General features: G+C 40.0%; 2 protein-coding genes across 2 annotated transcripts in view; one reads left to right on the top strand and one right to left on the bottom strand.

Moving 5' to 3' along the window:
* LOC124544995 (ribonuclease P protein subunit p29) overlaps positions 1-7,335 on the bottom strand; it is a 110,627-nt gene extending 103,292 nt beyond the window's left edge. The window contains exon 1 of the mRNA XM_047123751.1: positions 7,130-7,335. Within this exon, the coding sequence (XP_046979707.1) occupies positions 7,130-7,151 (22 nt within the window). The 5' untranslated portion in view covers positions 7,152-7,335. The remainder of the gene's footprint in view (positions 1-7,129) is intronic.
* Positions 7,336-7,571: 236 nt separating this feature from the next.
* The window catches only part of LOC124544994 (N-acetylglucosaminyl-phosphatidylinositol de-N-acetylase), a 114,825-nt gene continuing 97,869 nt past the window's right edge, over positions 7,572-24,527 (top strand). The window contains exon 1 of the mRNA XM_047123750.1: positions 7,572-8,118. Within this exon, the coding sequence (XP_046979706.1) occupies positions 7,767-8,118 (352 nt within the window). The 5' untranslated portion in view covers positions 7,572-7,766. The remainder of the gene's footprint in view (positions 8,119-24,527) is intronic.

The raw sequence follows: 24,527 nt of genomic DNA, 5'->3' as shown, positions 1-24,527 counted from the left end.
CTGATGAACCAGAAGAACGACCCCGAGGCAGACCCTGGAAGCAGCTGAGACATCCACTGAGCACTCCCGGAGGTAACCAGCCAGTGTGCCGTCGACGCCGAGATCCACAGTGCAATACTGAGAAGCCAGGTCGCCGCCGAACGTGCCCCAGTGCGGCCCCGCGCTCCCCCTCGTCAATGTATTTGCTACGACCGAGACAACACTAAGCGTGTGCTAAGTGCTTATACATTGTTTGCAGCAGTGTGCAGTGTCTAATTGCGTATGTGCAGAAGTGGAAGTGTGTTATTCTGGTAACAACTAACTGAGTCAGTGTTAACATTGTTCTTATTGCAGAAGACTAACTTCTTGCCTTTATTATGTTAAATTTAAGGATAATGATTGTTTTTGCTTTGATCATTTGCTTTTATTTTAGGTTTTGTTTGTCTTTTAGAATTCTTCCGCATCAATCTGGTGTTCTTTTTGAACCACAGACTAGTATGGTACAGTACAGTTGTGTATACAGCTGTCAGAGAGATCTTTTCATGAATGTTCAACCCCAGAACTACTGTCCCAGGAACCTGAAAACACTCACTCAACCCTTCCTACAATGGTTCGCAGAAGGTATCATCGCAACAATTGACCTGACCTTCATGTGTAACAAGTCCTTCTCCCCCTTTACCCAAAAGATACAAGGTAGTGGTTTTGTGGTAGACATAGAAAACTGTGAGCTGTCAAGTGACTTTTTCCATGTATCCCAAATATCTCAAGGCACCTTGTATGTAAAAGTCAAGTTATCTGTAACTCCCTTTTCTACTGTATTCCACAATAATACTTACTTACTTGAGTCAATGAATTCATTCAACTTTAATTTAAGTGGGACAGTCAAACTGTACAACCAATTAGTTCAATCCATAAGTACTAGTGGCAATGATTTGAATTTGATTCGTGCTTTTAACAGTATTAACCAGTTATCGACAAGCTACTCAGATTACCATTACTTTAAAGCTTTCCATTGGACTAACTACAACTTTTGCAATAATTTTGTTATGTTTGATCACCTTTGGTTTTTATGTATTAAAGCAGTCAAGGCCCTCTGCACCTGCTGAGCTCGAATGCATTACTGCCGGTGACATTGTAGTTGACTTAGCAACTATTGTGAATGAAGCCTATGGTTATTAGAAGTTATTTGGTACAGGATTGTTAATGAGCCACCAGGTAGCTCAATGTGAATTTTTATTCCCTACTGATTTGTTTCTGGTTTTGGAGTCATTAGTTTCTCATGCTGTTAATAATTTGAAACTTAATTTCTTTTATTTTCCTTTTTTGTTTGGTACTAGGTATGGATTGTACCACAAAATTTACTAGTAATTTGTTAGCTCCTGCTGTGGGTAACAATATGGTCACTACATTTAAATATTTTCATATGACCTTGTGGCAGAAAGAGTGATGTGTGAGTAGTGCAGTGAATTGCTGGCATAACAATATTTGCACTCTGAGCAGAAAGGGTTTCTGGGTCATTAATGGTTATTTTGTTTTTGTATCGCGTGTATGTGGGTATGAATGTGTGGGGGTATGAATGACATGCCAGGCTAGATATATTTGTCAGCTGACTTTGGGTAGTTAATGCAGTTCATTCTTATGGCTCTTTGTTCTTTATTGTACGAAGTGTCGTGTGTGTGCTTATGTACGAAATTATCTTTGGGCTATGGCTATCAAAATTTATAATGAGGTGTTTTTTTTTTTTTTTTTTTATGGTTTGTCTTGTTACTTCAACCTCTTATTTCGTAGGTCATACTGGTGGGTGTCATGGAGTATGTTGCAGTTATTTTGGTCTGGTTAGGTTTGATAATAGTTTATTCTGTTGGCTGTGGTCTAGCAGTATCATGGACTTTGTTTAAAGTTATACAGGACAAGTGGAATTTTCAATATCCAAACTCTCTCTTTGTTATTGTGGCTCTGTTGATTGTTGATGTTTTCATTTGGTTCATTTTTGCATTGCTATTTCTTCTGGTGCATCTTCATTATTAGGCTTGTCAAATATTTCGTACATACCTACCTAAAATGCCCTAATTTCCGTACTTGTTCCATTAGTTTCATGCTGTTCTTGTAATTAAACATTTTTTAGTTTTTGTCTGTTTGCATGTATAATGTATCTGCTTCCATCAAACATAATGAGGTATCTTGAACAGAATGATTTCCTCAATGCAAACCAGCTGGATTTCAAAAACATCAATCACGTGAAACCTAACACTCACTTTTCTCACATGACATACTGAAAGCTTTGGTTCAAGGCAGTATTTCTTGATTTCCAAAAAGAATGTGATCAGTATGACACCTACACTTATCATCAAAAGTTCCATAATATGGGGTATCAAGTGAAATTTATGACTAAATTGAGGACTTTTTGGTAGTGAGGACACAGCATGTTATCTTGGATGGAGAGTCATTATCAGGTGCAGAAGTAACTTTGGGTTGGTTGGTTGATTTGTTGAAGGTATCAAACTATGAGGACATCAGGGCCTTTGGGTTAGAGAAGGAAGTCTGTTCTACCCTTTCGAAGGAACCATCCCAGCATTTGCCTGAAGTGATTTAGGGAAATCATGGGAAGCTTAAATCTGGATGGCTGGATTCGGGTTTGAACCACCATCCTCCCAAAAGTGAGGCAAGTGTGCTAACCACTGTGCCACCTCACTTGGTGTAACTTTAGGTGTGCCGCAGGAAAGTCTGTTGGGACCCCTCTTGTTCACATTTTATATTACTGATCTCGCAGACAATATTAGCAGTAAAGTCAGACTTTTTGTACATGATGCTGTTATCTATAATGAGGTACTATCTGAAAGAAGATGCATAAATACTGAGTCAGATGTTGGTAAGATTTCAACGTGGTGCAGAGATTGGCGATTCTGTCTACGTGTTCAGAAATGTAAAATTTTGCCCTTCACAGAATGAAAAACATAGTATTCTATGACCACAGTATCGATGAGTCACCACTGGAATCGGCCAATTCATACAAATACCTGGGTGTACCATGTTGTAGGGACATAAAACAGAATGATCAAGGAGGTTCAGTCATGGGTAAAGCAGGTGGTAGACTTCATTTTATTGGCAGAATACTGGGGAAGTGCAGTCAGTCTACATTTACATATCACTTGTGTGTCCAGCTCTAGAATACTGCTCAAGTTTGTGGGACCTGTACCAGATAGGACTAACAGGTGATACTGAAAGTATACAGTGAAGGGCAATATACTACAACACCCTAGGTATCATTCACATAGGGATTATGAAGATAAGATTAGAATAATTACTGTATTAACACAGGCATTCAAACAATTGTTTTTACTGCACTCCATACGTGAATGGAACAGGAAGGAACCCTAATAACTGGCACAATGTAACATACCCTCTGCCATGCACCTCATGGTGGTTTGCAGAGTATAGATGCAGATCATATTATACAAGCGTTAAGTAGGGCACAGATTATAAATGGTCTATGACGTATGAGTATCTGACATCTTGATATCATGAATCAAAGCTGAAATGTCTTAACACAATTTTTGGCAAGTTCCAAGTACAATTGTAAAATGATATGCTCCTGAAATGATATTGATAATAAAATCACACTTAAAAGAAGATCTACCATCATATACTCAAAGAACTGAGCTCTAGAATGTAAGTTGCAGTGGAATCCCAAAAAAGAACTGATTTTGATACACCCTCTTCTGCAGACCAAGTCATATTTAAATAAATGAACAGTTTTTCCACCATGCTGTTAAGACGAATTCCATTCTGAGCATTTTAATATACAGACAATTTCAAATAACAATGATCTGCTGTTTCAATGAAAATGTTTGATATACACTCCTGGAAATTGAAATAAGAACACCGTGAATTCATTGTCCCAGGAAGGGGAAACTTTATTGACACATTCCTGGGGTCAGATACATCACATGATCACGTTGACAGAACCACAGGCACATAGACACAGGCAACAGAGCATGCACAATGTCGGCGCTAGTACAGTGTATATCCACCTTTCGCAGCAATGCAGGCTGCTATTCTCCCATGGAGACGATCGTAGAGATGCTGGATGTAGTCCTGTGGAACTGCTTGCCATGCCATTTCCACCTGGCGCCTCAGTTGGACCAGCGTTCGTGCTGGACGTGCAGACCGCGTGAGACGACGCTTCATCCAGTCCCAAACATGCTCAATGGGGGACAGATACGGAGATCTTACTGGCCAGGGTAGTTGACTTACACCTTCTAGAGCACGTTGGGTGGCACGGGATACATGCGGACGTGCATTGTCCTGTTGGAACAGCAAGTTCCCTTGCCGGTCTAGGAATGGTAGAACGATGGGTTCGATGACGGTTTGGATGTACCGTGCACTATTCAGTGTCCCCTCGACGATCACCAGTGGTGTACGGCCAGTGTAGGAGATCGCTCCCCACACCATGATGCCGGGTGTTGGCCCTGTGTGCCTTGGTCGTATGCAGTCCTGATTGTGGCGCTCACCTGCACGGCGCCAAACACGCATACGACCATCATTGGCACCAAGGCAGAAGTGATGCTCATCGCTGAAGACGACACGTCTCCATTCATCCCTCCATTCACGCCTGTCGCGACACCACTGGAGGCGGGCTGCACGATGTTGGGGCGTGAGCGGAAGACGGCCTAACGGTGTGCGGGACCGTAGCCCAGCTTCATGGAGACGGTTGCGAATGGTCCTCGCCGATACCCCAGGAGCAACAGTGTCCCTAATTTGCTGGCAAGTGGCGGTGCGGTCCCCTACGGCACTGCGTAGGATCCTACGGTCTTGGCGTGCATCCGTGCGTCGCTGCGGTCCGGTCCCAGGTCGACGGGCACGTGCACCTTCCGCCGACCACTGGCGACAACATCGATGTACTGTGGAGACCTCATGCCCCACGTGTTGAGCAATTCGGCGGTACGTCCACCCGGCCTCCCGCATGCCCACTATACGCCCTCGCTCAAAGTCCGTCAACTGCACATACGGTTCACGTCCACGCTGTCGCGGCATACTACCAGTGTTAAAGACTGCGATGGAGCTCCGTATGCCACGGCAAACTGGCTGACACTGACGGCGGCGGTGCACAAATGCTGCGCAGCTAGCGCCATTCGACGGCCAACACCGCGGTTCCTGGTGTGTCCGCTGTGCCGTGCGTGTGATCATTGCTTGTACAGCCCTCTAGCAGTGTCCGGAGCAAGTATGGTGGGTCTGACACACCGGTGTCAATGCGTCCTTTTTTCCATTTCCAGGACTGTAGTATTCAAATAAAGAAAAAAATATAAACCATATCATATAAGACTTCATACATCAGTATATGAAGGCCTTAATATATTCAGCCAACAGAAAAAGTTCCAAAAGTACGTATCCCATTTTGTGGCGCATTCTCGAGCAAAATAGAATGCATACGAGGTATCAGACCTATGTTTAAAGTGCCAAGGTAAAATAAAGCAGCAATTGTAGAATCAATAAAAGACTCATTAGTTAAAACTTCCAGGCTGAGACGCCATGGTCAATCTATAATACTACTACTTCCTGACGTTTTGTTGCTAACTGCAGACAACATCATTGGCTCATCTCGGAAAATGTTGTCTGCAGTTGGCAACGAAATGTCAGGAAGGAGTAGCTTTATAGATCGACCATGGCCTCTCAACTCAGAAGTTTTAATTAATGAAGACGCTGGGCATGAAAGCCATTTTATTAAAAGAATGCTTGCATTTGAAGGTATCTGGTGTTTACACGTGCCAAGCAAACTTTGAGAAAAGTACATATAGGGCAAACAGTTCACACTGTACCCAAGGTTTGCAGAGTGTAAATGATAAATCAGGGTCTTTTTTTTTTTTTTTTTTTTTTTTTTTTTAAAAAAAATCAGCAATAATGGAATACAAACTCATGGCAGAAAGTAAGAATTCCCTGGGAGCTACAAAGCTTACATCTCATGTTTCATTTAACTGTGCTTGTGCAATAAATATAGCAGCAGAAATTCAGATAATCACATTTAATTTTAACAGAACTGGCTATTATCATACTGTAGTCTAGAGCTGAGCATTAGAGATGGAATGAATGCTCATAAAGAAGCACAAGTAAATATTTAATTTCATAGGAAGGTGATGGGGCTTGGGGCTGACTTTCTTCTCCTGCCCCTAATTCTGGTCTGAGGATAGCTGAGGCTGTACTCACTTCACTGTCCACCTAGTGCACTCAAAACACGAACCAGGTGATGTCACTCCACCGGTGTTACTATTTGTAAGGAACACAAACTGGTTCACTGATACTGTAATCTCCCGATAAACAATACAGTGAATGTCTCTGAAATCTCATGTTTTAATTCAAACCATAACATGACTAGAAAACTGATAAAATTTTATACATGGATCATGTCACAATAAAACTCTGAATCCATATTGTATACTGTCAAATATTTCAGAACTTGGCATTTCGATGAATGATACTTCCTCGCATTCAATAAGGCCTAAGAATCCACATTTATAGCTCGTGACCTGCTCAGTTAGTTTCTTCCAGCCTTAAATGTATTCAAACTTTCCATAGCACTATTGTATGAGCACTTGATAGTCCAAATTGATGTAACTCCATCATCTGGTACAATAATAAAGAGAGAGGAGGAACGGGTCATATACATCCAACACGCAACAATATAGGAACAACAAACATGATTTTTTTTGTGTGTGTGTGTGTGTGTGTGTGTGTGTGTGTGTAACAGACGGATGTTTCGTTCATGTGTGACAAACATAACGAATAATGAATAACTTATTTATTTTATGAAACTAGTTTGTTCCATGTATAAACATAACAGCATTATCACTAAGTGTAAACTGAATGAAGACGTTCATTTGTTACTGTAGGAAACTGGCCTATCCTTATTAAACAAATGGCTCTGAGCACTATGGGACCCTTATTAAACAAATCTGAACATTTTTGTACCTCTGTATAAATGACATTTCTCTCCTTGTACTCGGCTGACAACTCTTATATCGTTGTAAAAGCGATTCTGGGACGACTAATTACAATAATATACTATTCTTCTAATCTTTATGTACATTTGCCGGTACTAATACTAAATATAAATACTGAATGATAATACTTAATATAAAGGTTCACAAAACTTCACCTGTAACTCCCTTTTCTGCCATTGTTCATACCTATCCGACGCAGCAAATCGTTCTAATATAAATCAATACCGCACTACCGTAAATCTTCACACACCTCCCCTCACTCCTCACTACAGTTGTTAAAGTGTTTTCCGTTCTGTTTGTGACACTGCATCGTGTTTGCTTAACAGTGTGCGTTATTCAGTTGTTCGCAAATAGGTGGTAAACAATTGGATACAATTGCCAACACTACCATGTTCGTAAGACTTAATGTATTTGTGTCAGTCAGAAGAACAGGAACAATTTGAGTTTTGATCTTATTTGATCTTAAGATAAATGGAACCAAAAGAACATGCTGTACTCGCAAACACGACTGTTCATCTTAAGCGTAAAAATTTAAAACTCTGTTGATGAACCATTTGACCATGTTATATTGGTCATGCTCAGCCACTTGCCGTAAACGTAAGAAACATTCGATGATCACATTGCGTGACGAGTGGAGTGCTCAGTGCAGTGTTGGGGTTAGAGTGTGGGGCTAATATGTGCATAATAATATACTAATGAATAGATTTGATGTCAAATTTTTGGCTGTGAAATTTTTATTTGCGTAAGAGTATGTATTTCGGTTTTGTTAAGAAAAGGCGAAAGGTATAACTAATGGACGAATCACGAATTTCTTTAATGTCGATTTTCATTGATATTTTCCATGACCGTATGGAAATAGTCAGAAACTTTTACAACACGCTTGTTGATGAATCAGTACAATATGCCAAAGACACCACACTGCACCTGACAATAGGATTGCTTTTGTATATTGTAGCATGTGTCGGTGTTTATTTTGCAACAGTGTACCTGAAAGTTAATCGAACATGGGGAAAGATAAAGTCCGTTAAAAGAGTTTTATTTGTCACCGCTCATCCTGATGATGAGTGCATGTTTTTTGGCCCAACGATTTTAACCTTGGCGAAACAGAAAGACTGCGGGATGTACCTGCTATGCCTTTCCAATGGTGAGTAGCTACAGGTCTTATTAACCATATATTATTGTAAGATGAATAAATGATGTACTTATCAAGTTAATAGAGCAAGTTTTCGCAGAACGACTCAGTTGATCATATTCTTTATATGGGGCTAAAAATTGCACATGTAGTGGACTACACATTTTCGTATGTAATGTGCGATACTCAAACGTAATATGTACCAAAAAACTTGTCTGGCATTTGTCAGTTGGATAATATGTGCTAGCCTTCCTGAATTTACGTTGCAGTTTTCGCTTTTGTAAGTAAAAGTGCGTTAATTATGTCGCAACTGTCGGCACTATGCTATACTGACACAAAGCAGTGTGTTATTACAACCATTATTACGCATTCAAATTCATTGACATCACCACTCAACCAATTTATCACCTGCCAGCCTAACCTAGACCACAGGCTCTGTGTGAAAGGGGGGGGGGGGGAGCACAACATTCACTTCCATATGCGAGCATGGGGACAGCCATATAGAATTCCATGATATGTTGCTCAAGCTTTTTTGTTACTATTTGTAATTCTTATCAGTATATTAAAAACTGAAAAGCCGTATAGAGATAAAACTAGGACGACTAAATGGCAATAAGCTCTTCAGTTAGGGCACTTAAATTTGATAACTGTATGGCAGTATTGTATGCTTGAAACTTCTTGCATTGGTCTGTTGTACTAGCCCAGCACATTTACTGAAAGAGAATACTTTTTTGTGCAAAACTTTCACCTTACTGTGTTAGAACTGTTTCTTGCCATTTCCTTTGTTTTAGAAACCTCCATTTTGTTTCTTTTAATTTTTAATTAGTTAAGCTGGTGTCATGTCTTCACTTTAGACACTACAGTTCTCCATTAACTCTACTATCTTACCTCAGTTAACATTCATAACAGAAGGAGGAAACTAACTAGTTATTTTTACTCAAAAAGTGCAGTGCTCCAGGAGAAATGATCTCTAAAATTAGTCATTTTTACATTTGATTGTCAGTCAGTCTATATTAACTGAGGACTGTCCACTTAGCCTCTCTACTGCACCTCTACTACCCCCCCCCCCCCCCCCCCCCCCCCCGTCCATTCCAAGCATCAGTGTTATCTAGAGTTAAAACAAATGTGACACCAAGTGCAGGTCACCCACTGGAGCATTGTCAGACTGATTGGATGCTACTGATGAAAAGATACGTGGCACTGTGATCATTACCATTCTTCTTAATCTCTTGGCCATGGGGCTATGCGGTTATAAAAGCCGGTTTTAACCTATCAGAGGAGGTTGTGGTAGGCAAACCATATATGTCAATGCAAATGCATCTTCACAAGGTGGTATCACTTTAGGGGACGTCATGGTGGCTGCAGTGACATCTGAGACATCATAACACTCACAGATGCACTTACTCTGTTTCAAGTCTTGAAAAATAAATGATGCATGGCAGCATGTCAAAACCTCCAGATTTGCTTGTATAACTATTGGATGAAGTTGGATACTTCAAAATCATTATTAGAATTGGTATCAAAAAATTCTTGTGGTGTATATAGCACGCGCACACACACCAGCAGTTTTTGCATTCAATCAGCTATTTGATAGAACCCCTTTCCAATACTCAAATATTGGCACTTGCCAAATTGCACAATCTATCCACAGAATAGTGTTTAGCTACTGAAATGGCACTGGCCTAGGTAAGGGAGTTCAATGGAGAAAAGAGGACACTTTCAGTAATACGCTGGCAGAACATTTTGCCTTGACATCCACTGAACACTTTGCTGCTGCATGCCACTCAGTGCATGGCGAATTACTGAAACCAGGGACACTTTGGAATGTGTCACACATGATACCTGCTACAGTAGCACCACAATGAATCCGCCCCGGCATGTGAGGGGCCCAAGGGTTGAACTGAGGTCCTCCTAGCCACCGAGCCACTAGGTTGCCTGCCAGTGCCAGTTGTCACCAGACATCTGTCTCATACTCAACAGGCTGTGTCAGCCTGCCATATCAGCCCGGAATAACTTGCGCACTGGCCAGGGATGTTGACTACTCTGTGCTGCATCATGCATAGGCTGTACTGAGCATAGCAGATGCTGGTGACCTACCACAATGCTTCGCCACCTGGTCCATGGCTAAGGCCCGCCTTCCAATGCCCCACCAGATATGGGCTTGAGACTGTCATGTGATTTTACTGCCTTTGGGCAGAGTCTGCCTTCCATCAGAGCACAGCTACACTCTCTGCACTACAGTTCGAGCTGTTGTGTCTTCCTGTGGCTACATTTTTGCCACAGTAAACAGTAGTAATCATCCATCAGGTGGTTTGCACAGCCTTCTGATGTCTGAAGTGGTCCAACAGTATTGATGTGTATGTACTCAAATTGCTGATTTGGTGGAACAAAAATGCTAAGGTGACATTGTGACTAACGTTAATCTGCCACATTGCTGGGCGAAATATTTGTGGTCCTTTTCAATCTTGGGCCAGTCATATGGTCTCCTGAGTAGACGTATTGTCGGTTTAGCTTCTGGGTGGAGCAGACGGTGGTGAAGGAGATGGCCTGTGATGGAACTCATCCATAACGAATGGGAGTGCAATCTTTTTTTAAAGGACATATTTTGTGTTGACTGTTGAAATTATTTATTTCACAATTGCTATTTTGGTCTTAGGGCCATTTTCAAGTGGTACTGCAAAAGATTTTGTTTCAGCTTTTCAGACTTTAATATCCTCTGGCATGTATACATGTCATTGTCAAAACTAATCTTTTTCACTGTAGAAATACAGTGACATCAAATGAGTGCGATGCTCTGTATATAATGAAATAGTGTAAATTATTTGAACTGTTACCAGTGTTATGCATAAATTGCTACAAGTCAGTGTTCTAACACATATGGCAACAGATGCTAGCAAAGATTGAAGCCCAGGGGGTTATATAAATGAAGGCTATGTTATGGGGAGAGTTTCCACCTTCACAATTCAAAAAACCCAAGTACTGGTATTAGGAATACAGGTGGCACAGATGAGGAATACAGGTGGCACAGATTATGAAGCAGTCATTGAAGTCAAGCACAGTATTGGCTGACATACTGGCAACTCTGTGGTCCAGCTGTCTCGTGACTTAGTTTGGTGGTGACCATTCATGTGGACAAACAATTTGTTATTGGCCGGTCATGCCCATGTACAATGTTGCACAATGATTGCATCTAAGTTGTAGATAGCATCACTCTTTTCACAGGTGAACCTTCCTTTGTGGTGGGATATGTCTGTGACAGGACTGGATTAGATGTTTTGCATGTTTACATAGATATGACCCATGGGGCAAGGGTATGGGAGCAAGGATGGAATAAGGACACTCAAGGATATTGCACAGATTGGGTGGGCAGTGAAATACCATTGTTTGAGTCATGGGGACAGTATTCCTCATTTCAGGGCATGACAAGAATAGTCGAAACTCTGACAAAGAACATGATTCAGTTGCTCCAGTCACAGGTGGTGCTGAATCACAAGGACGGCACTCCTTTGTGACCAGTAAGTGGCTATGTAGTGACTGTGGTGAACTGGGGAGACGTGGTTGGGAGAGTAATTTTGGTCTGCGAAGACCTCAGTGAGGCCCTCCAAATATTATAAAGGTCTTTAGTGCATTGTGTACACCGTAAGCCTACCCATTCTGCTTTATGCTTACATCCAGGTACCACGATTCTTTGAAAACTTAGTACTTAGGACCCATACAGTGTAGAGCACTGACATCATACAGGATTAGCAGGTACATTTGGAAGAGTTATTCAGTAAAAATGGATATTCAGAACATCAAATTATGGCAGCTCTGCAAGCAAAAACACCAGCCCAACCAAAGAAAGAGCAAGGACTTTGCACTATATGTGAGAATCAAAAATTGTCAGAATAGTGAAAAAAGCATAAAGCGGATGTGATCTTGTGCCTACAAACCAAGATGACTTCCTCTTTCAAGATCTCTCATTTTTTTTATTTTTTATTTTTAAATGAAAAGTAGGTGTTTATGAAATTTTTGCCAATGTGGTAAAAATTACATAGGGCAAACTATATGCACTGTAGAAGAATGGTGCATCAAACACCAGAGACACACTGATCTTCCACAACACAACAAATCCGCAGTGGCTGAACGTTCTGTTTGCACTTAACATTCCATGGAGTACGGAAAAGTTCAGATAGTTACCACGGCTTCATCTAGTTGTGAGTCAGTGGTAAAGAATGCTGTGGAAATACATACAACCTGCTCAACCGAGATGAAAGTTTCCAGCTTAACAAATCATGGTAACCATTCATTCCACATCTGCCCCTCTGAGAGGAATTATTGTTCTAAGTCTTCGTTGCCTTGCATTTCAACTTATGTCATCAATTTTACTAATCAACCAGATAATTCAATGGTGTCATGTCAGGTGGTTTTAATTCAGTCACCAGTTCATCTTGAAGATGGCTGTATCATTATCAGCCAGAATATTGGGAGAAGAAATGTTTGTCTCAGATGCACGTCCAAAGATTGATGGAATATTCTGTCTACAGCGAAAACATTCAGAAACACTTCTAAGAAATACTTTACGGATTTGTCAAAGTTTTTTTGTGTTTCAAGAGCAGCAGTCTAAAGAAAGCTTACAGTGAAAGTTTATCAGAAAATAAATTTCAATTTCCTTCATTAAAATTCCTTCCTGTATACATTTTCTAATTGAAGTTTCTCTGTTTTTGGCAGTTTGAAAAACAGAGCTGACTGATAGGATATCTCTTGTATCTGTGCAGAATTTACCTTCATTGCCAATTTGTTAATTTGTAAAAATATTATCTATACAAGTTTCTGATTCGTAGTTTTCCCTATTGCATTTAGAAAAGTTTAATGTAAAATTTATTGTACAATGTTCCTTCAAAAGAAGGTGTGCGCTAACCAAAGTTGTGAGATATGGGAAAGGCCTGTTGTGGTTAGGCAACTGTGTTAGTAAGCTGCTCCAAACTCAAAGACAGCTTTACTGCGAATTTAAACATAACCAAAGCTTCATAGACAAATAAAAACCGAACAGAGCCAAAATTTGTGTAAGGAGAACAATGCATGAGGCATTCAGTGAATTTGAAAATTAAATTCTACCATCCAATCTTACAAAAAATTGTAAGAAGTTTTGGTGTCACATTAATCAGTAAATGGATTGAAGCCATCTGTCATGATCATAATGGCATAAAAATCGAAGATGACAGAGCAAAGGCTAAAAAACTAAATTATCAGAGTGAACACTGGAACACTAAACTCCTTTTTCCAAACTATTTCCTTGAGGAATATCACACTCATTCCTCCTTTAAATCTTCATACAAAAGTCAAAATAACAGATATCAAAATAAGTGACCACTGGATACAAAAGCGGCTCAAATTGCTCAGTAGAGGAAAGATCACTGGACGAGATGGGTTGCCAACACGATTCCACTTGCCAACACGATTCCACATAGAGGATGTGAAAGAACCTGTTCGCCCCCTATTAGTAATGTACTGCAGATAGCCAGAAGAGCTAAGTGTACCTGTTGTTGTTGTGGTCTTCAGTCCAAAGACTGATTTGACGCAGCTCGCCATGCTACTCTATCCTGTGCAAGCCTCTTCATCTCCGAGTAACTACTGCAACCTACATCCCTTTGAATCTGCTTAATATAATCTTCTCTTGGTCTCCCTTTACGATTTTTACCCCTCACACTTCCTTCCAGCACTAAATTGGTAATCCCTTGATGCCTTAGAATGTGTCCTACCAACCTATTCCTTTTTCTTGTCAAGTTGTACCACAAATTTCCCTTCTCCCCAATTCTATTCAGTACCTCCTCATTTGTTATGTGATCTACCCCTCTAATCTTCAGCATTCTCCTGTAGCACCACACTTCAAAAGCTCCTATTCTCTTCTTGTCTGAACTGATTATCATCCATGTTTCATTTCCATACATGGCTACACTCCATACAAATACTTTCTGAAAGGACTTCCTGACACTTAGATGAATATTTGATGTTAACAAATTTCTCTTCTTTTGGAATGCTTTTCTTGCCATTTTATATCCTTCCTACTTAGACCATCATCAGTTATTTGCTTCCCAAATAGCAAAACATATTTACTACTTTAAGTGTCTCATTTCCTAATTTAATCCCCTCGGAAGCACCTGATTTAATTCAGCTGCATTCCATTATCCTCATTTTTCTTTTGTTGATGTTCATCTTATATCCTCTTTTCAGGATACTGTCCATTCTGTTCAACTGTTCTTCCTAGTCCTTTGCTGTCTCTGACAGAATTACATCATCAGCAAACCTCAAACTTTTTATTTCTTCTTCCTGGACTTTAATTCCCCCTCCACATTTTTCTTTTGTTTCCTTTACAGCTTGCTCAATATAGAAATTAAATAACATCAGGGCTAGGCTACAACCCTGTCTCACTCTCATCTCATCCACTGCTTCCCTTTCATGCCCTTCGACTCCTCTAACTGCCAACTGGTTTCTGTACAAATTGTAAATAGTCTTTTGCTCCCTGTATTTTACCACTGCCACCTTTAGAATTTGAAGTAGAGTATTCCAGTCAACATCGTCAAAAGTGCTCTCTAACTCTACAAATGCTAGAAACATAGGTTTGTCTTTCCTTAACCTATCTTCTATGAGAAGTTGTAGGGTCAGTATTGCCTTGCATGTTCCTGCATTTCTCCGGAATCCAAACTGGTCTTCCCTGAGGTTGGCTTCTACCGGTTTTTCCATTTTTCTATGAAGGATTTGTGTTAGTATTTTGCAGTCTTCACTTATTAAATTGATAGTTTGGTAATTTTCACACCCGTCAGCATCTGGTTTCTTTGGAGTTGTGTTTAATATATTCTTCTTGAAATCAGAGGGTATTTTGCTTGTCTCAAACATCTGGTTCACCAGATGGAAGAGTTTTGTTATGGCTGGCTCTCTCAAGGCTACCAGTAGCTCCAACGGAATGTTGACTGCTCTCGGGGCCTTTTTTCGACTTGGGTTTTTGGGGGGCTTTGTCAAATTCTTCGCGCAGTATCATACCTTCCTTCTCATCTTCCTCTACGTCCTCTTCCATTTCCATAATATTGTAATATTGCCCTCAAGTGCACCACCTTTGTAGAGACCTTCTATATGCTCCTTACACCTTTCTGCTTTCCCTTCTTTGCTTAGGACTGGCTTTCCGTCTGAGCTCTTGATGTTCATACAGGTGGTTCTTTTACTCCAAAGATTTTTTTTTTTTTTTTTAATTTTTTCGTTGTTAGTATCTATCTTACCCCAAGTGATACATACTTCTACGTCCCTACATTTGTCTTCTAGCCATACATGCTTAGTCATTTTGCATTTCCTGTTGATCTCATTCTTTAGACATTTGTATTCCATTTCACCTGCTTCATTTATTGCATTTTTATATTTCTCATTTCCTCGATTAAATTCAGTACCTCTTGTGTTACCCAAGGATTTCTACTAGCTCTCATCATTTACCTACTTGATGCTCTGCTGGCTTCACTATTTTGTCTCTCAAAGTTACTCATTGTTCTACTTTATTCCTTTCCCCTGTTCCTTTCAATCGTTCCCTAATGCTCCCCCCTGAAATCCTCTACAACTTCATGTTCTTTCAGTTCACCCAGGTCTCACCTCCTCAAATTCCTGCTCTTTTGCCGTTCCTTCAGTTTTAATCTGCAGTTCATAACCAGTAAATTGTGGTCAGAGTCCACATCTGCCCCTGGAAATGTCTTATAATTGAAAATCTGGTTCCTGAATCTCTGCCTGACCATTATATAATCTGTCTGAAACCTCCCAGTCTCCAGGTGTTTCCCGCATATAGAATCTTCTTTCATGATTCTTAAATTATGATTAAATTATACTGTGTGAAAATTCTACCAGGCGGCTTCCTGTTTCATTCCTTTCTCCCCAGTCCATATTCCCCTACTACTGTTCCTTCTCTTCTTTTTCCTACTATAGAATTCCAGTCTCCCATGACTATTAAATTTTTGGCTCCCTTAACAATCTGAATAATTTCTTTTATCTCATCATACGTTTCTTCAATCTCTTCCTGGTCTGCAGAGCTAGTTGGCATATAAACTTGTACTACTGTGATGGATGTGGGCTTCATGTCTACCTTGGCTACAATAATGCGTTCACTATGCTGTTCGTAGTAGATTATCCGCATTCCTATTTGTTAACTTGTCATTAAACCTACTCTTGCATTACCCCTACTTGATTTTGTATTTATAACCCTCTATTCTCCTAACTAGAAGTCCTGTTTCTCCTGCCACCGAACTTCACTGATTCCCATTATAGCTAGCTTTAACCTATCCATTTACATTTGTAAATTTACAACCTACCTGTCCAATTAAGGAATCTGACATTCCACACTCCTGATAATGACATCCTCCTGAGTAGCCCCACATGGGTCGGAATGGGGGACTATTTCACCTCCAGAATATTTTCCTCAAGAGGATACCATCATCATTTAAACTTACACTAGAGATGCATATCCTCTGGAAGAATTACTGCTGTAGTTTTCTCTTGCTTTCAGCAGTTTGCGGTGCCAGCACAGCGAGGCTGTTTTGGTTGATGCTACAAGGCGTGATCAGTCACTCATCCAACCTTTTGCCCCTGCAATTGCTGAAAAGGCTGCTGGCCCTCTTCAGGAACCACACGTTTGTCTGGCCCCTCAGCAGATAACCCTCTGTTATGGTTGCACCTATGGTACGGCTCTCTGTATCACTAAGGCACTCAAGCCTCCCCACCAATGGCAAGGTTCATGATTGGTGGGGGGAAGATGTGTACCTAGTGATTGGAAAAAGCACAGATGATCCAGAATGAGATTTTCACGCTGCAGCAGAGTGTGTGCTGATATGAAACTTCCTGGCAGATTAAAACTGTGTGCTGGACCGAGACTCGAACTCGGGACCTTTGCCTTTCGAGGGCAAGTGCTCTACCTCCTGAGCTACCCAAGCATGACTCACGCCCCGTAGAGCACTTGCTCGCGAAAGGCAAAGGTCCCGAGTTCGAGTCTGGGTCCGGCACACAGTTTTAAGATGCCAGGAAGTTTCAAGCACAGATGATGCCCGTTTTCAAGAAGGTTGGTCGAATAGGTGCTCAAAACTATGCCACTGACGTTGGCCTGTTGTAGAATTCTTGAATATGTTTTATGCTTGTGTAGTAAGAAATTTCTAAAGACCAAAAGTCTCCTCTACAGAAATCAGCATGGCTTATGACAACAAAAATTGTGTAACCCAAAATATCAGACAAATTTGTGATTGGATTGAAGAGTTACTAGCAAATTAATGGAGATAATTTTTCACAGTGAGAGTAACTGTGGATGTATCCCAGCTTAGTGTTACACGATCATTACTTTTGGCAGTACATGTAAATGACCTAGTGAATAAAGTAGGCAGCTCTGTGAGGCTGTTCACTGATGATGTCCTTGTAATCAGAGAAGATACAACTTTAGAAAATTGTGATAAAATACAGAAAAAGCTGCAGGGGATCGGCACTTGGTGCTGAGGTCGGGGTTGACCCACAATGTAAACAATTGTATTGTATTGTGCATAATAGGCAGAAAGACCATTGTATGATTACACAACTGCAGAACAATCACAGGAAGCAGTCACATTCATTAAACATCTTGAAGTGTGTACATGGAGCTATTGAAACTGGAATAACCACATAAAACTAAATTCAGGTAAGGCAGATGCTGGGGGAGGTTGCTTACAAAAACCTCATTAGACCAATACATGAATATTGCTCATTAGTGTGGGATCCATACCGGATTGGATTGATTAGAGGAAATACAGAAGATCCAAAGAGTAGCATATTTCATTACAGATTCATTTAGTAAGTGCAAAAGTGCCACGGAGATGCTCGGCAAACGCTGCTAGGGGGGGTGTTGTGCATCACGGTATGGTTTGCTATTAAGGTTCTGAGAGCATATGTTCCCAGAAGATTCAACCAATTTATTGCTTCCTCCTATTAATATTTCATAAAAAGATCATCAAGGTCAAATTAGAGAGATTCGAGCTGACATAGGGGCTTACCAAAAATTGTTCTTCCCGGAGATCATCTGCGTCTGGAAAGAAAAGGGGATAGTGATAGTAGTACTGAAATGTACCCTTTGCCACACTCATCAGGTGGCTTCTGGAATATAGATGTAGATGTCAAACATGAAATTTTACAGTCTCACTACTCTCACCTATTACATTTTAGTTAAAGTCATCTTCAGTTGTAAACTTTTTTCTCCTTTCATTTTTAAGTTTTTCTTGAAGTCATTGAAATTTAGATAGGACTGGTTTAGTTACAGCACTTCTAAAAACCTACCGAGTGATATCATCACACTTCTACAGAGCAACGTTTAAGAATGCCTTCTTTGTTTAAAATCTTATCTTTATTTTGTAGTCTGTTAAAGTATAAAGGAGACTGCAGGAACCTCCATGAGATATGTTCTTTCTATAAAAGTTCCTACTGACCTTATCACACTTTAGACGACATCCAAGTCTCGAGTGCCGTCTCAAAATGGTTTACATTGTGACAAAATGCATTGTTCACAAGGAAAAAATCACTTTCATCTTATTATTGGAATTGTGTGAAAACATTGCCACCTTACACTTTTTTTACGTGTTTAATGCTGTCACTGGAATCATCCTCAGAACCATAAAAACATTTATTCACAGAGTCATCCAGATCTCACATTGCATGTGAGAATGCTCACTAGGATCATCTGAATAATCATCATCAAAAACTTCCTTAACTATTTCAGATTCATTCATTTCATTCTGTTTTGTGAATAGGGTCATCCTGAAAAGCAGGACGAACATAGTAACTTTGAATTATCAAAATGCTAAAATTGTAGGATGTGAGGTCCACCAGTTATGCAAAACACTGTTTTTCCAAGTACCCACACGTGTTTCGGCACCAGTATGCCAGCATCAGTGGCTTTCCATTTTATTTAATCTTTACACTTGGTGCGCATGATTTTTCAGCACCACTAGTGTATTATTTATTACAGGTAGAGTGTCACATTTTCGTGTGGCAAGCCCTTTTACTCTCAGCATCATGGCGAGGTGTCATGATGCACATGTATTTTCACAGATAAGGTCGTAAAAGCACTTTCCACTTCACCAAAACACAATGTAATTGTGGACAACCATAATACTCCTCTGTGATACAGACAAGGGGAGATTGAGTCAGTAATTAAATCACTGAAGACTAAAGACTCTCATGGTTATGACTGAGTACTGTGCAGCACATGTTAGCTCTGTATTTAGCCATATTTGTAATTTTTCCTTTAGGAATGGTCAGTTTCCTGAACGATTAAAAGTACTCAGTAGTAAAGCCACTTTATAAAAAGGGAGAAAGGGATAATGTAGATAATTTTAGACCTATTTCTATGCCATCAGTGTTTGCTAAAGTTATTGAAAAGGCTGTGTATGTAAGGATAATTGATCATTTTATATCACACGATTTTCTGTCAAATGTACAGTTCGGCTTTAGAAGTCATGTGATTGAAAATGCTCTTTTCTCTGTGAGGTACTGGATGGGTTAAACAAAAGTTTTCGAATGCTAGGCATATTTTTTGATTTAACTAAGGCATTTGATTGTGTTGGTCACAAAATATTGCTCCAGAAGTTGGACCATTACGGAATACGGGAGTAGCTCACAATTGGTTCACCTCTTACTTTAGCAACATACAGCAAAAGGTCATTATTCACAATGTTGAGAATGGCTATGATGTGGGGTCTGAGTGGGGTACGGTCAAGTGGAGGGTGTCCCAGGGATCATTGTTGGGGGGCCACTTCTGTTCCTTATTTACATAAATAATACACCCTCTAATATCACAGGTAACTCTAAAATATTTCTGTTTGCTGATGACACTAGCTTGGTAATAAAGGATGTTGTGTGCAGCATTGGCTCAGTTTCAAATAGTGCAGTTCATGACCTAAGTTCATGGCTTGTAGAAAATAAAGTAACGCTAAATCACAGAAAGACTCGGTATTCGCAGTTTGTAACACACATTTCAACAAAACTTGACATTTTAATTTCACAGAATGGGCATATGATTAGTAAAACTGAACAGTTCAAACTTCTAGGTGTTCAGATAGATAGTAAGCTGTCAGGGATAGCCCACATTCAGGATCTTGTTCAAAGACTTAATGCTGCCATTTTTACTATTCGAACGGTATCTGAAGTGAGTGATTGTTCAGCACGAAAATTAGTCTACTTTGCTTATTTGTATTTATGTCATATGGTGGTATATTCTGGTGTAACTCTTCCCATTCTAAAAGGAAATTTTTGGTTCAGAAGCGGGTGGTTCGGGGCAATAAGTGATGTAAGTTCACAAACCTCTTGTCGACCCCTGTTCACAAGTTTGGATATTTTGACATAGGCCTCTCAAAATATATATATATATTCCTTACTGTCATTTCTTGTTAACAATTAAGTTATTCCCAAGAATAAGCAGCTTTCACTCAGTTAATACTCGGCAGAAATCAAACCTGCATTTGGATTGGACTAGCGTAACTCTTGCGCAGAAAGGTGTACAGTATACTGCTGCATCCATTTTCAACAAGCTACTACTCGAATTCAAAAATCTTAGCAGTAATCCACATGCTTTCAAATCAAGACTGAAGAGTTTCCTCATGGGTCACTCCTTCTATTCTGTCAAGGAGTTCCTTGAAAAATTAAGCTGATTTTTGTTGTATTGTTGACTGCATTTCCAATAAACTTATGGACTGACTTTTTTAGGGTTCATAAACATTTATTTTTATCTGTTATTACTTTTATGTTGTAATTTCGTGTACTCACACATTCCATTACCTTGGAGATTTGCTACTCAATTTGGTCCTACAGAACTTGACGTTTAAATAAATAAATAAAAATCACCAGGATGGGGTGTGTTCCTCTTCTCTGTTAACTCTTGGAGTTCGATTTTGGTTCTTGCTCCAGCAGATTCACTTCACGCTACCTACAACTTTGCTGGTAGGTGTGAACTCCTCACCACCTTGGCTTTTTATGGTGGCAACCCTGCTTTATCACCTTCAGTTTCATGACCTTCACATGGAACTTTGCAATAGTACCTTTGTGTACATTGATGGAACTTTGCAATAGTACCTTTGTGTACATTGATGGCTCTCGGACTGACCGTGGTGTTGGGTGTGCTTTCATCATTGGTGCCAATATTTTTTGGTATTGGCTTCTGGCACACTCCTATTTACAGCAGAGCTCTTCACCCTGTATCAGGCCACGGAGTATGTCCGGCAACGCAGGTTTTTCAATTGTTTCATTTTCTCAGACTTCCTTGGTGCCCTTCAAAGCTTCTGTGTGCTGTACACTGCCCATCCTTAGTGCGACAGGTCCAGAAAAACTGTCACTTGCTCACTTTTGTTAATTATATAATAGATCTGAAACCAGTGGTACGAGGATTAAATTGGGGCAAATCTCCTGGTTTTTCCTTTGTAAGGGAGCATTTGAGAGTGGAGTGAAGCATTTCAGCTCTTACTTTGCTACGCTCAATTTCAGTTTCTTTCTCATTTGTTAGGGACTGGACACTAACTTTGGTCCCGTGAACAGCCTTTACGTAGGGCCAGAATTCTTTGGGGTTCTGTGAAAGATCACTTGACAATATTCTGCTACAATAGTCATTGAAGGCATGAGGCATTACTGTCTTGACAGCCAAATGTGTTTCATTCAGTAATCTCCATTTGTTTAAAAGTTTCTTTACAGTGTATGTATACTATGGAAGTTCTCTCCCATTATGAACTGTTCTCCTGGGTACATATGTGTCCAGTGTGTGGTCAAATATTCTTTTAAACTTGAGCCAGAGTTCCTCTACATGGTCCTGCCCTATGCAGAAAGTTCAAGTTCCTCATTGAGATATGACTACTGATTTTTTATCTAGTTTACTGAAATATGTATCTTTCTGATTGTTTTAGTTGTCCTTTGTGCTTTGATAATCATTTTTGCTACATCCACATAATGTTCAGTGATACCAGTTTCGACGTGAACATTCTCAAAGAGGTCAGGTCTATTTTCTGCCACTAGATCCAATATATTTCTATCAAGTAAGGTTCTGAACTATCTGCTCTAGGTAATTTTCATAGAAGGCATTCAGTAATATTTCACAAGATGTCTTGTCACAACCATCACTAACAAAACTAATTTTCCCAATTGATTGTTGCCTGATTAAAGTCGTCACCGATGATTACAGCATGATTGGGGTACAAGTGAACTGAGGTTTTCTCCAAAGTTTTTGGTTAGTAGATGGATCTGGTAGACAGTAGAAGGCTCCAATTATCATTTTATGCACATCCCTGATACTGTGTTTTGCCCAAACAATCTCACATCCAGCTTCATGCCCAAACAATCTCACATCCAGCTTCATGCCCAAACAATCTCACATCCAGCTTCATTTTCTGTCTTGGTGACTCTGTGACAAGCTAGGCTGTGGCTTCCTGGTCTTGGGCCATTTCGTTGAGAACTGTAGGATCCCCGTAAGTAGTTGAGGTGTACACTACACATTAGAGGCTGCTGCTCAGGTAGCTGACTGTGTGTTGGGGGCACACAAGGTTTTTTTAAGATTGGTTGGCTCTCCATCCAATCCAGAAAATGATAGCTGTAGCAAACCCAGAAGTATCAGTGTAAGTTTGAAAGATCCACAGATGAGAGTATTAAAATTCTTGTCTACTGTGACAAATACACCAACTCCATTTCCCATTTACCTATCCTTTGGATATGTACTTAACTTTTCCCCAAAAATCTCATTGCTAACAATTTAAGGTTTCAACCAGCTTTCTGTACCTAGTATTATGTTAGCTTCACTGCCTTTTTTTCATGAGTGCTTCAAACTCTGGCACTTTGTTGCGAATGCTTCAGCAGTTCCTCAATAGGACTGTGATACTCTCACCTATGGAAAGCATATCTTTCAATCTTATACTGATTCTTCTGGGTTTCCTACAGCTACCATTATCTAGATTGGATGGAGAGTCACCTAATCTAAAAAAAACCCTTGTATACACCACACACAGAGTCAGCTACCTGAGTAGCAGCCTCTGATGTGTAGTGCACACCTGACCTTTTTAAGGGAACCCTATAGTACTCAATCCTGCGGCACAAGTTCAGGAAATTACAGCCTAGCTTGTCACACAACTTTGGAAGTCTCTGGTTCAGTCCTTCATGTCAACTCTGAACCAATGGGGCACAATTAATTGTGGGAAAAATTCTGCAAATAGTTAACTTTGTTGGAATTCCACTCGCATAGCTGGTCTTCTCAATCTTGTGTGCCAGGTGCTGGAGTGACCCAAGAATGACTCTGGAGCCCAGATGACAGGCATTGTTTGTTCCACCGTGTGCCACAATCTCCAGTTGGCTCCACCCTGTTTTAGTTTTAGTTATGTCATGTTCCGTAGATCATTTTCCTGATTATTTTATCGATATGATGTGGAACAGGTCAGATTACAAGATATATATACTCACATGAATAGTGCTAATGTTAATATTACTGAAATTTTTGTTCTACACATGCAACCACATTTAGAGGTACAATCTTTTTTTACCATTTCTGAAACAGAAACTTGTCCATGAAGTAGAAGGAGTTGTCCAAAAGAAATGATTTTAAGCTAGATTTAAAACTTGATCTGCTACCTGCCAGGCACTTTACGTTGTTGGGCGAATGATCAAAGATTTTTGTTGCCGAATAGTGTACTCCTCTTTGAGCAACTAACAGCTTCAATAATGGATAGGAAAGTTCGTTTTTCCCTCTAATGTTGTACGAATGAACATCACTGTTCTTCGCAAATTGAGATGGATTATTTGTAATGAATTTCATTAGAGAATATATGTACTCTGCCAGTGCAGTTAAAATACGTAACTCCTTGAAAAGTTGCCTACATGATGTCTTTGGGTGAACACCACTAATTACTCTCACTGCTCTCCTATGTGCAATCAATACTTTGTCTAAGTGGTGAGTTACCCCAGAAAACTATTCCATAAGACATTATTGAGTGGAAATATGCAAAGTACATTAGGAGGCTGATCTGCACTCTCAGTGGCTGCAATTCAACATGTTGAGAAAGGCTCACAGGTGATTTGCAGCTGTTTATGAATGTCAACCAACTTATTGCTTGTTTGAGAACAGCGTTCACAGTTGGCCTGAATTTTAGCTGGAGCAATGTGTTGCAAAGCAGTGAAAGGTAACTTTAAATTATGCCTGCTGTTTATCTTGTCATCTGTTGAGCCAAAAAGTTGCTAATTCCCTTTAAGAATTGAAGCAGATACACAAAACGAGATTTCGATTAAGGCAACACAAAAACCTGCAGTAAAATGAATAGTTTCCTGAAACATTTTGGTGTTAATTACGGTTGTTAGCAAACTCAAAAACAGAGTTAATTTGTGATAAATGCAGACAATACATACGGCTTCTCCTCTCCAAGGGGAAACTAGAT

This window comes from Schistocerca americana, chromosome 8 (genome assembly GCF_021461395.2).
Source record: "Schistocerca americana isolate TAMUIC-IGC-003095 chromosome 8, iqSchAmer2.1, whole genome shotgun sequence".
Lineage (NCBI taxonomy): Eukaryota > Metazoa > Arthropoda > Insecta > Orthoptera > Acrididae > Schistocerca > Schistocerca americana.
This window is presented reverse-complemented; position numbering and strand designations above follow the sequence as displayed.